Source organism: Gymnogyps californianus, chromosome 3 (assembly GCF_018139145.2).
Source record: "Gymnogyps californianus isolate 813 chromosome 3, ASM1813914v2, whole genome shotgun sequence".
In the NCBI taxonomy this organism is placed as follows: domain Eukaryota; kingdom Metazoa; phylum Chordata; class Aves; order Accipitriformes; family Cathartidae; genus Gymnogyps; species Gymnogyps californianus.
Window position 1 is genome coordinate 43721512 of NC_059473.1, and position 13908 is coordinate 43735419.

A 13908-nucleotide genomic window follows, 5' to 3' on the forward strand; every position below is an offset into this window, starting at 1 on the left:
ATGTGACCTGAAGTGAAGAGAAGCCAGCAATTTAGCTTCATATAAGCTATCAGTTATTTAACATTAAATCATTTTCTGTATTTCTTAAGGACTGTGATAAGGTAGAAATCTGTGTAAACCTAAGGCTGAGTCTGCAAAAGAAAACAAGAAAACACACACATACACACAAAAACCTCAACCCAAAAACCCCCAAAAAGAGGAAATTGGGTTTGTTTATCTTTTAAGAGAGCACTGATACTATCTATTGTGTTTCAAAACAGTTAGAAGGATTTCTTGAGCTTTAAGCTGACAGACTTAACAAATTCCCTGCTGACGTAACCATATTATTGTAGAATAGTGGAATTTAATCTTTAATTCTTCAAATGTTTTCCTTAGAAGTGTTCTAATAGTAAGTCTATTTTAGTGGATTACTTTTTTTAAAAATACTGTAGAATCAGAGTTCAGCTTAAATACTTCCATTCTGGCTTTAAAATAATCAAAATTTGAGTTCAGCTTGAAAAGCTTCTCTTCCAGACCTGTGCATGTGTAAACCATGCCAATGAATAGGATTAAATGAAACATGAGGGGAAAATGGCCAAAACTGATACATTTTCCTACTGAAATGATCGATGAAACTTGGGGTATGATTATGCTTGCAAAATACAAGGTATGTTTATAAGTATGACACTGCTTGTCTTCCAAGGTCCTTTTACAAGAATGTAAATAAGTATCTGAAACACTTCAGAACTCCATTTAATTTAAACAAACAAACAAACAAAAGGGCAAAACAAACAACATTTTGACATATTTAGCTGAGTTTTCTGTGGTAGTTAAATCCACAGAGGGAAATTGGCTTAATGAAATTAAGTGAAGAAAAATAGAAATAAGAAATGTTCCAGAATTACTTACTGCTTCTAGAATCTGAGAATTTTCCCTGATACTAGCCAATTCACTGCTAAAGCTAGAAATACCTTTCACAGCACCTGTTCTCAGAGAATTTTAGGTAATTCATTTGTATATTAAATATGAACTTTCTTACAGTATTCAAAAGTGGCAAATAATTCCAAAGAATTGGAAGACTGTGAGCAAGCTAACAAACTGGGAGCAGTTAACAGTACCTTAAGGTATGCTGTGATTTACAACAATAATACAAAAATAGTAATAAAGGAGCATTTCATTTTGTCTGTCTTGTTTTTGCGATGTGCTGGTTTTTGTTCTTCATTCTTTCCATAGCCCATTAGAAGGTAAATGTGAAATGATGCAAGAACATCTGAAGGTAAAGGTGTTAAGTGATAAGTAGACTGGTTTTGTTTGGTTTGTTTTTTTTTTAAATTACACTTTGATATTATTTGAAAGAGGTATCTTACATCAAGAGTTGGAGGGAACTTGCAAATAGACCCACCTTTTTTCTGCTTTTTACCAGTATCAGTCTTTTTTCTTGATGACGGTGCTGGATTAAGGGATTCTGTCCAGCTCCGTCCCTCTGTTACACTGATGTGCCTGTTTGTGATCATTCAGTGAACCAGATCAGGGAGCTTGTGAGTTACTTTTGTTGTTGGCAAAGTTATTTTTAGCTTGGATCAATTCCCTGATCTTGCTTATTGCATGGCACAGTCAAGGTTGGGTGGGAGGAATTCTGCAGGATGGTGTTGCCCCTGAGTAGGAAAGTATGTGGAACAGCACTTAGAAAAACTTTTGTTCTACTAGGTTGCCCACCTTTAAAAAGTAGAAATAGAAAAATCGATTCTTCACTGTTGATGGAGAGGTGGGGTGTCTTTGGCCACAGATTTCAGCAGTTCTACCTGATAGAGATGTTGAAACTCCTTCCTGTCATCTGACAAAATGGGACTGCCATGAAAAAGCAACTGCTTTTGCCTGGTGTGCGGTTTTTTAAACCAAACTGGGTAGAGCCCTTATCCGAGGGTTTTTTAGGGGAAATAAGAAACTATTAACTTTCTTCCACTGCTGTAGGGCAGAAGAATATGAGATTGAGTACACATATGGAGAGCTAAAGAGAATGCCTGTTGTGAGAGTAGGATAGACAATTAAAGTTGGGAGAGGGCAGGTAATGGATCCTGCAAGTGCAGAAAGAGTTTGTGCTTTGTAGGCAAACCTCTGTGTTCTCTACCTAGCAGTGCATCATCCTCATGGTTTTGGGTTATTTTCTGTTATCAGCTGTATTTCTTGTGATTATCAAATCTTGCCTGCTAGTAATTACTGGATAAGTTCCTCACCTAATGCCAAGTATAAAGTCTCCTATTGTGATCTAGCAGAAGGTTAGAAATGTATCTTGTTATAGAATTGCCTGTGTTTGTAGAATTGAGCCAGTACTAATTTGATCAAACGGAATAGGTTGTTTTCATTATTTCAAGGTGCTTCACTGCACCCTGGAGCAGAATTCCCAGTCTTAACTTTGCTTATGTTTTGCTGTCAGTAGTGTGGCATCAGTAGTTCTGTGCCGCACATATGTGTAGAAGAAAGCATTCGGCTTTTGGCACTGTTTGTGTTTCATAGTGTGGGAACTTCAAAGTACTTGGTACAGTACATCTTTGAAAATGCTAGGGTGAGTAGAATACCATTATTATTTAAAAGACTTAAGACAAATCATAGAGTACTTCAGCTTGGAAGGAACGTTTAGACATCCAGTCTCCCACTAAAAAGCAAGGCTAACTATTGTACATCTCATTGAAAGGTTATGAAAATATGATGATTCTCCCCCCACCCCCTGAAGTGATAGCTGCTAAATAGTACTTTGAAAAGTGTTAAAAATGTATCCTATGAAAGTATTTTACCAAGCTCTTACTGAAGGAAGAGAAGTCACTGCCGCTGCACAGTTTGTTCAAATAATGATGGTGAAATCTTTCTTGCTGTCTGACATTAAGATGACTTTTTAAAGTATTGCAGTTGATGCCTGCTTGAATTTCTGTGCAGCTAACGAGCGGTAACTCCATATAGTCTCAATTTTCAGATACAGTAATTCAGAATTCATTTCCAAGTTAACTACTATATGTGGATTGTATTTCTTTTGGTAGCTCTTATTGATGTTGTTTATTTAAAAGTTTAAAATCAAATGTATTTTTTTCCCCTCAGTAACCAAAGTAAGGAGGCTTTCATTGACTGGGCAAGATACGATGATTCACAGGATCATTTTTGTGAACTTGATGGTAAAATGTTTAAGCTTTATCAGAGTGTTTGTTTTATTTGCTGTCTCTTAAAAAACACAAAAGATTATAGTTTCTCTGCAAATAACCATTTTTAAAAAGTTTTAATTTTGTGCTAAATGGAGATGTGACAGTTCATATCTCACAGGCAAAGAATGCAATTTTTTACAAGGAGCATTTGGTAGTCTACACAGTGCACATTCACTGTTACCTCTTGTTAGTATAGTGAACAGGAGATCTTTATGGAAATAAAAAAGAAGGTAAATGGGGAGGGGGTTAGCATATATTTTTCTAAAAAGCTTCTTCTCACAGAAGAGTTGCATCTAGCACAAATATAACACAAATTACTTGCAGCTGATTCAGTTTCTTACTACTATATTATTTTTGTTGCTATTCTACTGTCTATGCTTGGACTGAGTTTGTTCCTCTTCCAGCCTTGCTATGTTTCCAAATGATCTCTGCACTAAATTCACCCTTATTTGTAAGGACTTTCTTATTGTTAAAACATTAAGACACTAGATTGTGTCTTCCCTTTGCTCCACATATGTGAGTCTTTTTATTTGCTTGTAACATTCAAAGCTCAAAGGAATGTTTTTCAGATGAACATGAGAATTGCCAAGTTCAGGAATGACTGCTAAAGGCCTTTTTAATAAATACCTTAGCTTTCTATGCTAGGAAGACTTAGGGCATAATGCAAGATGTTTTAAATCTACCTTTAGGCTAGTGTTTGGTGTCACCTGAGAAAGTAGCAGCTGTAGTGGACTTAGCAGCTGCGGTTCTCTTTCAGCACTTCTGCTGCGTCTTGTCTGTGAAAATTTTCTATATAAGCTGTTTCTGTAACAAATAGTCAGTGAGCGTTACTGTAGATCTGAACTGGTATATGCAATAAGCTGCTACTGTCTTCAAGCTGTCTACTTACATTTTTAAGAGGACTCAGTTGGGAAAGGTATAGTTTAGGAGCATTTCTTTTAGAAGTAATACTAACTTAAGTAGGTCCTGATTCTACCTCCATCTCTCCTTACATCATGCCTTGCTGAAGGAGGATGTACTGCCCCCAGCTGTGTTCTTCCAGTGCTTTTTTTGCACTGGCTCTGGCGTGCATCTTTCTGCATGGTAAGCTGATTCAGCTTACTTGAATAGCGGGAAAGTAAGTTGACATCTCCCTCCCATCTCCCAGATTGTTGTGATGAACTGGCTTATCAGGTGAGTTTGTGAGCTGGAGCAGGGAGAGGTGAGAGAGAATAACTACTGGGAGGGGGTAGAAACTCTTGTTCTCTTCCTGGTGGTGAGAGCGCTCTTAATTCACTCAACTGTAGCACAAAACCATATCATCAGTTTTACTTTTTACTAGCTTTTTGTTGGGCTTGATGATAAACTAGATAAGGGAATTGATCTAGCTGAAAAAAACTTCATAACCCAGGTCAGCTTTCCATCTTCTTGTTGCACTGCCTCACAGACTCAGTTGTATGTGGATAACGAGAAGAAAAAGTGGAGACCTGAAGTGACCAGGAAGTGTAGGAACTGCTTAGGTTAGCCATGCTGTCAAAGAAATAAAGCTGTAATTTGACTTTGTCTCATCTGGCACTCACTGTGTTGTTGTTTGTCTTGTGTCTGTCTCTCTCCTTTGTTTTTGCTACTACTGCTGAAGCGATGCTTAACTGCTCATGCAGATTCATCTCTTCTTTTTAGAGCAGTTTTCACTCTCTGTTTCTGTGGCTTTTTTCAACATCTGAGGAAATACTCAGTGGCACTGCTTGGCCTATTCCTATGAATAAGTCCCTGGACTACTGGCTTGTACTGTATGTGGGTTTTTTTAAGCATGAGTTGCTCTTGACGTAGAATTTCAAAGAGGAGGGAATTCTCCCTGGTTTTTACTGGTTGTAGCTTGAAGCTTAAGTTTCTATTCGTATGGAGTTTTTAAGCAGAGAGAGTACTGTTTCACAATTTTCTTTGGATATGTTGCCTGAATTTGTAGTGAACTTTAGAGATGAGGGTATAACTTGTTGAAATGCTGCTTAAATAACATGTTTCTTGCCATAACCAACAGAGCGTTCTGCAATATGCTGAAAGTTTGTTCAATTAAGCAATGTGATCCAGACTTTCTGCCAGTATACAAGGGTATCTAGGAAAAAAGGGACTTAGCTAATCAATATACAATATGTACCAACCACAAGATGCAATTCTTTGACCTTGTCTTTATTAAGAAGCCCCTATAGCAGTATACCCATTTCAAAAAAGCAACCCTCCCAACCAAATACTGCCGGACAAATAAACCCTGAATTTGAAGCCCATTTAAACACAACACTGTTTATATCTTAGCATAGGGTGAGAGAACACATTGCATGACAAGTGTTTATGGTGGAGTTCAAGAAGCCACATAGAAGGTGTTCAGACGTTGTAGAAATTATGGCCACACGGAACCTTGGAATAAATTATATACTTTGGAGCTTTCTATTTAGTGTGTATATTGCTGTATTTTTATGTACAAGGCATTTATAATCCAACTGGAAGACAGAATAGTATTATATGAGACCTCTTACTTATATTTAATTCTATGTGACTCTTTTTTTAAATTAAATCTTTTTTGACTGATCAGTTAGAATATGTAACAAAAGGTTTCCTATTTAGATGAGAGATCTCCAGATGCACAGTATGTGGATTTGCTGCTGAATCCAGAACGTTACACTGGATACAAGGGGCCTTCTGCTTGGAGAGTGTGGAACAGCATCTATGAAGAAAACTGCTTCAAGTAATTGGGAAGGAGAGGAAGCCTATTTCTTATACTTGCGCTTCAATTTAGCTTAAAATTGATTTTTGTGTTTTCTATCTTATTTTCTAGGCCTCGATCTGTATATCGTCCTTTAAATCCACTGGCACCTAGTAGGGGTGGGTCTTGCCTATTTTATTTTCTAATGCAGTTCTTTTAACATAGTGACTAATCCAGTACACGTGATACAAATAGTAATCTTCAGTCTGTAGGTGTGCTTTCTGCTTTTTTAATTTCCTCTGTAGAAGTAGCTGTCCATTTTCAATATTTAGACTAAGGTTTGTGATACTTGATTACATACATGCTTAATCTTATGCATATGAATAGGGTTGTTAATGTCAGGGGAGCTAATGTGAAAACTAAAGTAAATCTCAAACTGTTTAGTAAGTGTCACAGTAATTTTCCAGTGTGGATGGGAAGGAGTTAAAGTTCAACAAAAATTTCAGCACTCTTGTATTCTTCCCTTGGTTTTTTTTTTTCTAGAGCATTTAGTTTAATCACTTTAGCTCATAGTCATCCTTGTGTAATGTAGCTGTACATTTTTCCATCCATAATGTTTAGTGTATTACAAATGTACAAATAATTGCATTATTTGAAGAGAGAGTGGATACTTAAGAAGGCTCAGCTATCTGCAAGAATGTTAAAAAAAAAAAAAAGTATGCCAACGACTTGGGGTTTAAGTTTTCAAATTTAAATTGAAAACTGTAACCTGGTGTTCCAAGTGAATCAGCTTTCCCCTGTCAGTGTGTCTCATTTCCCTTAAAAATTAACTATTAGCCAATAGAATGAGTTAGAAAACATCACCACACATTAGAAAATCAAGATAGCTTTTAGTAATTATAAATATTGAGATAATATATTGCTGGTATACACAAATAAAAAGAATTGTAAGAGCAGTTTAACTCGGAGATCAGAATTTCAGAAAGGAACACTGGTCAGATTGTTGAATAATGTGAACTGAAGAAGAAGACTTCCTAACCATCTTTCTGAAGCTAAAACATAGCTTTCAAGAATACGTAAATCAGCTGCTACTAACATTTCAGATTTTTAGTGACTGTCATTATTATAATGTGTTTAGTCTCAGGTGGTCTTGAGGAGGAGGAAGAGGATGGAAAGTAGCCTATTTTTTTTGTAGATTAAATAAGGTTTCTTGCACTTTTTCAGTGTTTGTAGTAAAGCTTGTGTTTCATTACGACTTTGCTGTGGAAATGATCTTTTTAATGCTTATGGATTTTTTTTTTATCCTTCCTCCTCCCCCCCCCCCCCCAAGGAGGAGATGATGGTAAGTCATCTTATTTTGCTTGACTTGCAGAAGTGAAGTAAGCATTAAAGAGTTTTGGACATCTGATTTATTCACTTTATTGCTATTGCTTTAGAGGGCAGGAAAGTTATGTTTTTATGCAGATGATTGATCAGAAAATTTTTTATTGGGATAATTCTTTCATTTGGAGTAGGAGGAAGGAGTGGATAAGAGCAAAATACAGTTCTGTTGTCGGTTCATATCCTTGTAACAGAATATGTGTTGTGATAATGTTATTAGTGAGATAACTGGAGATGCATAAATTAAAAGATTCTTGGGTCTCCTCCAGAGCCCCATTGATACTGATGTCAGATCCCTTAAAAGAAGACGGACAGTTTTTTCTGTACTTTCTTGAATGTCCTTGATTTTGGGAAGGCCGGGAGAGAGTGGGGAGAAAAAGCGTTTGTTCTGTCTACAGTGAGACAGACTTTAAGATTTTTCAGTCAACTGAAAGCTCTCAGGCAAAAGATCTAAGCCTACAGGAAACCTTCAGACAGTAGCAGTCAAGGTAAAGGCTATCAGATATAATTACACTCTTCCGTCATGTCTTTCACCACTAGTGCATATAATCGGGCTTGCTCTTTCATACACTCTGAATGCCCTGACCAGTAGCTTAGTCATGCTCATTCTTGTATTTCTCCTAGTCTGACCCCAGCAGATTTAAACTAAGCTCAAAGTTCAGCCACTTCAGTGCCTATTCTCACTTTAATAGCTAAATTATTTAGCTTTATGTCCAGATGGCAGCTAATGTTAGTATGCATAGTAATATAAAGATACTGTAATGTTGAAAATGAATACTCTTCATTTAACTGTATACTTTGTATTTACAGGAGAATCTTTCTACACATGGCTTGAAGGTAAAGGCTCTTGGATGGGTTAATATGTTAAATTCACTAGAAGAAACACTGTAGTATTTTTTTAATCTCCCCAAATATTTTTCATCGTGTAGGCTTTTTAATAAATTGTGCAGAACTTCTCAGTGTCATTCAAAGAATATTTTTTTTTTTTTTGAGGATCTTTGGAAATCTTCTCATTCACATAGGTGGTATACACCTTAAACCCTTCAGTGTTTCATCTTTTATGAAGGGGAAGTTCACTTCAATACCAGTTACTTTGAATTTTCTGCTCATTTTAGGCATTTAAGCAGGGATATTATTATTAGTAACATTGCTAAGCATTTTTATTTGAAAACAGCTTTAAAAAACATTGAAGTTTTTGGTGGTTCTGTTCCCAGTATATAAACTGACATAAGTATAATGTGTGTTCAGAAGGCAAAGCAATTTGCTTATTATTCATATTTAAATGGAAATTATTATTACAGTGGTAGCAATCAAAATCGCATTTTGGAGGTGTGCAGAAAAGTAAATGAGTTAAATGTACTTAATTTTAAACTTAGCTCATTCTGCCTTTCATAAGCCTTTACTTGTCTAGTTGGAAATCTCTAACTGGTGCTATTGTAGGAAAGCATACAAATTTACATGCTTTTTAAAATGTGATGTCTGTAAACGAGGCCGTATCTCAGCCTTACAGATAGGCTTCGCCATCAGCTCTTCCTACTTCCATTTGTGGAGATTGGAGTGGCAGGGAAGTCTTCCAAACATACCTTTGAGAAAGGAACAAACTCCTAAATTCCAAGTGTAGTCTCTATCTCTGGGTCTGAGTGGTATTATAAGTAATTTCTGCATTTAAATTGTATTTTGGCCACCCAATGCCATTGTGTTTCTGTTTACGTTGTAGAAGTCTGTATCCATCGAAGTCATATTTTTCAAGGTTTTGCTCTGTGTATTTAAATCTTCGGTGAATTTACAGTAGAGCTGGGAAGAAATATTTTTGCTGTTTTCCAATGCCGTAAGGTTTTCTGGGGTTTTTGATGTTTTTCTGTAAGGTCACTACTCTAGTTCAGTGGTAGCTTTAATTCTAATTAGGATGGGTCACAGTATAGTTCTGGTTTCCAGACTGTCAAAATTCAAGACTTGCAAATTTATCGCTCAAACAATGTAAGCATCTTATTTTTGTGTGGCAATTTATCTGTACTAATTGACCAAATATTTATTTGACTGCATTCATTAGAACGCTAAAATACCAAGTAAGAAATGTCAAACTTAGTACTTCTTTATATAAAAAATAAGAGATAAACTTTTCCTACGATGGATATAAGGGCTTGTTAACAATGCTGAAGTACTGTAATTGTAACTCTTGAAAGTTAAATGATGCAGACTTGTGTCACTGAAATGTCAAGGTATATTCATTTTAATACATTATTTCCAGTATTTAGTTTGGGATCTGTTTGTCTTTTTTCCTGGACAGGTCTTTGCCTTGAGAAAAGAGTGTTTTATAAACTCATTTCTGGACTTCATGCTAGCATCAACTTGCATCTGTGTGCAAATTATCTTCTTGAAGGTAATTTAAGTCTAGGTAAAATTGCTGAATGGAATTCTACAATATCTGTAACACGGGGGTTTTTTTCTGAAAATTTTTGGTGTATGCCTAGTTGCTTTCTTTTCCTAAATATGTATGTTTTACTCCCCCTGCCTTTTTTTTTTCCTCTGTGTAGAAACCTGGGGGAAGCCTCGCTGGGGACCGAATGTGAAAGAGTTCACTCGCCGCTTTGACCCTATTGAAACAAAAGGAGAAGGACCAAGGAGGCTCAAAAATTTGTATTTCTTATATTTGATAGAGCTGCGTGCTTTGTCAAAGGTTGCACCATACTTTGAGCGTTCCGTTGTTGACCTTTACACTGGAAATGGCCATGAGGATGCTGAATCTAAAGCTCTCTTACTAGATATCTTCAGGGATACAAAGTAAGGCATAGGAATTTTTTTATCAATAGTTTGAAATTCTCAGTTATATTTGCAAGTGAGAATAGATGACTTCTTGATAGGATAGGACAAGAAGGAGAGTGGAATGAAGAAATAAAATTAAGTAATGGGAGAGAACAAGAGGAATTTGTACATTTGATGGGAAGAGATGAATATTTTTGAGGTTTGAATATACTGATCTTTAAAAAACAAAAAACCATGAATAAACAAGAACAAAACAAAAAACCCCAAAACCCACACAACACCCTGGGCTACTCCGTATTTGTTGCTTTTTCTGATTCTTCAGTGTAAGATGCACATGATTTGTTTTGAAAAGGAAAATAGTACATGTAGTATTTTAATGATCCAGTTAGTAATCCAGTTTTTATCATAGACTTAACCTCTGGGGTTTTAGCCATGCCTTCCTCCTTCTGTTTACTCTGTAAGGTTCTTTAGTCCAGTTCCTTTGCTCACCTTCTCGCTAATTTTTGTGACTGGTAATGTGCTGTGTGGCTTCATTGCTGTCCCTAATCATAATCTTGCTAGGTATTTGAGATGTGGTCAGACAATGATCAACTGAAAGGCAAATATTAAGACAATTTCAGTGTATATTAGAAAGAAATCTTGATCAGTGGAAATGGAGTGAAGAAAATTCTCAACAAAACTGTAAATAACAGATTTAAAGTTACAGTGATTGAATAGTAAAACTGATACCATTCAGTTAATTTAAGAGCTATTCTGCAAAGACTAGGAACTCTAAAAAGTATTTTACACTGATGGCATCAGCTGCTCACCAAGCTTGATGGAACACTGTAGTTTACGCCAGCATTTGGGTTTTTTTGCATTTTGTCTTTATTAGGTCCTTCCGTATGCACTTTGATGAAAAGTCCATGTTTGCTGGAGATAAAAAAGGAGCCAAGTCATTAAAGGTAAAGCTAGTTTTCTGAATGACATCCAAAATATCCATTTTGGAATTAAGTTGTGTTATTTTAGAAGACCTCTCTACCTACCAGAAGCATACTGCTGAGAGTAGAAAAGGCAGGGATAAAAACTTAGAGAATTCTATCTGAGGCGTCTTAATCTGCTTTATAGTAGATGAATACAAGGTGTTGTCCTGAGCCAAGCAGACTGAAATCTCTAGTTTAGTGCCTTGGGTCTGCCATCAGGACTGTGGTGAGGCAAATGAGTTGAATTGGTATTACTAGTTACATGCAATGGTGTTTTTTAAATAGTGTATCTGTTTCACATAAGAATCTGAAAAAAAAAAACCCAGCGATGTTTGCTTAAAAAACAGATGCCTTATATAGTGTAATATAATACAGTATAATATAATGTAATATAATGTCATACTTAACATTAGAAAAGCATAGTTCCTAGACATGGGAACCTAATGTGAGTGCTGTTAACTACCTAGCAACTTCAGTGTTAACATGCTGGTGTTCAGATTGGTATGCACTACAATTCCACAGTTGGAGTGTGGCTCAGTAATAAAGGTCTGTTTTAATACTTATTAACACTTTTAATACTTACTTCAGTAGTAGCATGGAATTTCATCAGCATTAGAAAGAATGCTATTAGAAAGGTGCCAGTAGTTTATCAGCCCAGCTAGTGTTTTTCTGACCTTAAATATTTAATTGAGATCATCTTAATTAGTCCTGTGCTGTGCTTGCTTCCACTCTGACTGAAGCTGCAAAGCAACAATCTGCCCGTAGCTTTGGACAGGAAATGTCTTTTCTGAATTGTAACTTGTTTGCCTGTTTGTCAAAAAGGTAGGTTGGTTCGAAAGGGATTGGAGTTATGGAAGAAAAATTGGGCAGGGACACAGATACAGTACTTATAGCTCAGAAAATTTTACGAAAGTTGGTAGAAACTCAGTGTATGGAATCCAAGCATTACCCTGCATGTCCTGTATTTTTGGGGTTTTTTTGAGGAATTAATTGTTAGCCATGGCTTGGAAACAAGATTCTGGGTTTACATGGACCTTTGTTATGGCCTGACCACGTAAGGTAGTAGTTTTGTTCAGTTTCAGTAATGGCGAATTGATATTCTAGTGGTACTAGATTAGTTAACCTTCTGTTTTTGTAAAGCTAAGAGGTACTTTAAGTTAACCTTTTTTATTTTAACTGATAGGAAGAATTCAGATTGCATTTCAAGAACATATCCCGCATAATGGATTGTGTTGGATGTGACAAATGCAGGCTGTGGGGCAAACTGCAGGTACAGTTTATTTTATGTGTGTGCGCGTGGTGGTGTGAGCTTAGAAGATAAGCAGCTGTTTCAGTTTGGCAGGATGTCTCTTACCTTAGCATTCAGACTTTCTGCACGATTGGTCTTTGATATCCTTACCTATATATTAAAAATAGACATATGTTTAGTTCACTGTTAAACAATTTAAAAAAAAAAATTGTTAAAAAAATTTATTTTCTTTAGTCAACAGCTGTTTAGTTTACTAAAAGGTATAGTTTGTATTCTCTGGAAAAAATGTATTTAAAGCAGATGCTTCACAGCAAAGTCTTACTGGCAGTCAATATCGTATCTATATTCAGTGATCAGTTGAGCCTTGTAGAATCACCTGTGGAAAGCTTCCTGGAAATATAGCACTTGCTTAATTGTTAGAAAATCCAGCGTGAGATTTAACTCCACAAAGTGAGGCATAAGAAAAAGAAGTAATTCAGATTTTCACAGTTTATGCAGAAGGCAGCAAATGAATGCAAAGGTGCACAGTAAAGCTGAAAGTTGAAAAACAGTTTCAGTTTCTGGACACTTACTTTTATCGGGAACAAGATTTTAAACCTCAAGACTAATGTTAAGTCCAGACTGAGAATAGTTGTTACTTTGGGGTGCCTACTGTACTATACTGCTGTACAGCATTAAGCTTATCGGAGTTCAGTTTTCAAAGAAATTTGTAACATCCAAAATTTGGTGGTCTCTTCTGAATTTCCAGAGTTCTGCCTACCCTGTCCTAGTTAATGCTTCTGATCTATTATTGTTTTTTCCTTCTCACACAAAATGAAATAGGGCCAGATTTCCTGACCTATAAAATTGTCTTGCAGCCAGCCTCAACCACTTTTTGTCAAAATCCAGTGGTTGTTTCTGTAGCCCGATTAAAAAGGGAAGTAAGAATAGCTGCTTCTGTTCTATTTCTGTATATAAAATAGGGGTTGAAACTCCAATGTCTGCCACTGGGACTGGAGGTGGAAAAAGCAGAAGTGTTGTGATGCCTCATAATAAAACCTAGTTTGATTTCAAAGAGGGAGGGGAGAGGAAAAGGGGAGATCTGATCCAACAGCTCTTGCAGCAGTGTGGGGCATCTGTAAGGTAAGGGGCAGAAGGGAGCTGGAAGTGTTGTAACAGGCGTATTTTCATATGCATCTGTTGTGGCTGAGAAGAAAAGAGATGGGAAAGAAAGAGATTAAAAACACAAGGATGAAGAGCAAGTATACCTGAGGAAACGAATGTTCTTAAATAAGTGACTGAACCTGGTACACAATTGATGGCATGCATTTGCATTAGTGTCCTGGTTTGTGTGCGGTTATTTGGGTTGAGGGAGTGTCAATATATAAGAATTGGTACTACAGTTTGCCTGGGTTAGTAATTTTTTAATTCTTTTACGGTTTTCTGAGCGTTCGAAGGAGTGATCTTATTGATGTTAAAACATTGGACTTCTTTTGTAGACTCAAGGCTTAGGAACTGCTCTGAAGATCTTGTTTTCTGAGAAAGAAATACAGAGCCTTCCTGAGAATAGCCCATCAAAAGGTTTTCAACTCACACGTCAAGAAATAGTTGCTCTTGTAAATGCCTTTGGAAGGTAAGTTTTTATCATTTGTATAGTAGAAAAACCGTAAAACTGATTATTTTTGTTAAAACTTTAGTTTTGATTAATTTTTTGAAAATTTACCCCAT

The 13908-nt window shown here is 36.3% G+C and overlaps 1 protein-coding gene across 1 annotated transcript in view; it reads left to right on the forward strand.

The window, feature by feature from the left end:
- The window catches only part of ERO1B (endoplasmic reticulum oxidoreductase 1 beta), a 32151-nt gene that overhangs the window by 14099 nt on the left and 4144 nt on the right, over positions 1-13908 (forward strand). Inside the window, exons 5-15 of the mRNA XM_050894112.1 lie at positions 1021-1103; positions 3070-3143; positions 5769-5889; positions 5980-6026; positions 7178-7189; positions 8038-8064; positions 9515-9607; positions 9762-10008; positions 10865-10934; positions 12136-12222; positions 13680-13813. Of these exons, the coding sequence (XP_050750069.1) occupies positions 1021-1103; positions 3070-3143; positions 5769-5889; positions 5980-6026; positions 7178-7189; positions 8038-8064; positions 9515-9607; positions 9762-10008; positions 10865-10934; positions 12136-12222; positions 13680-13813 (995 nt within the window). The remainder of the gene's footprint in view (positions 1-1020; positions 1104-3069; positions 3144-5768; positions 5890-5979; positions 6027-7177; positions 7190-8037; positions 8065-9514; positions 9608-9761; positions 10009-10864; positions 10935-12135; positions 12223-13679; positions 13814-13908) is intronic.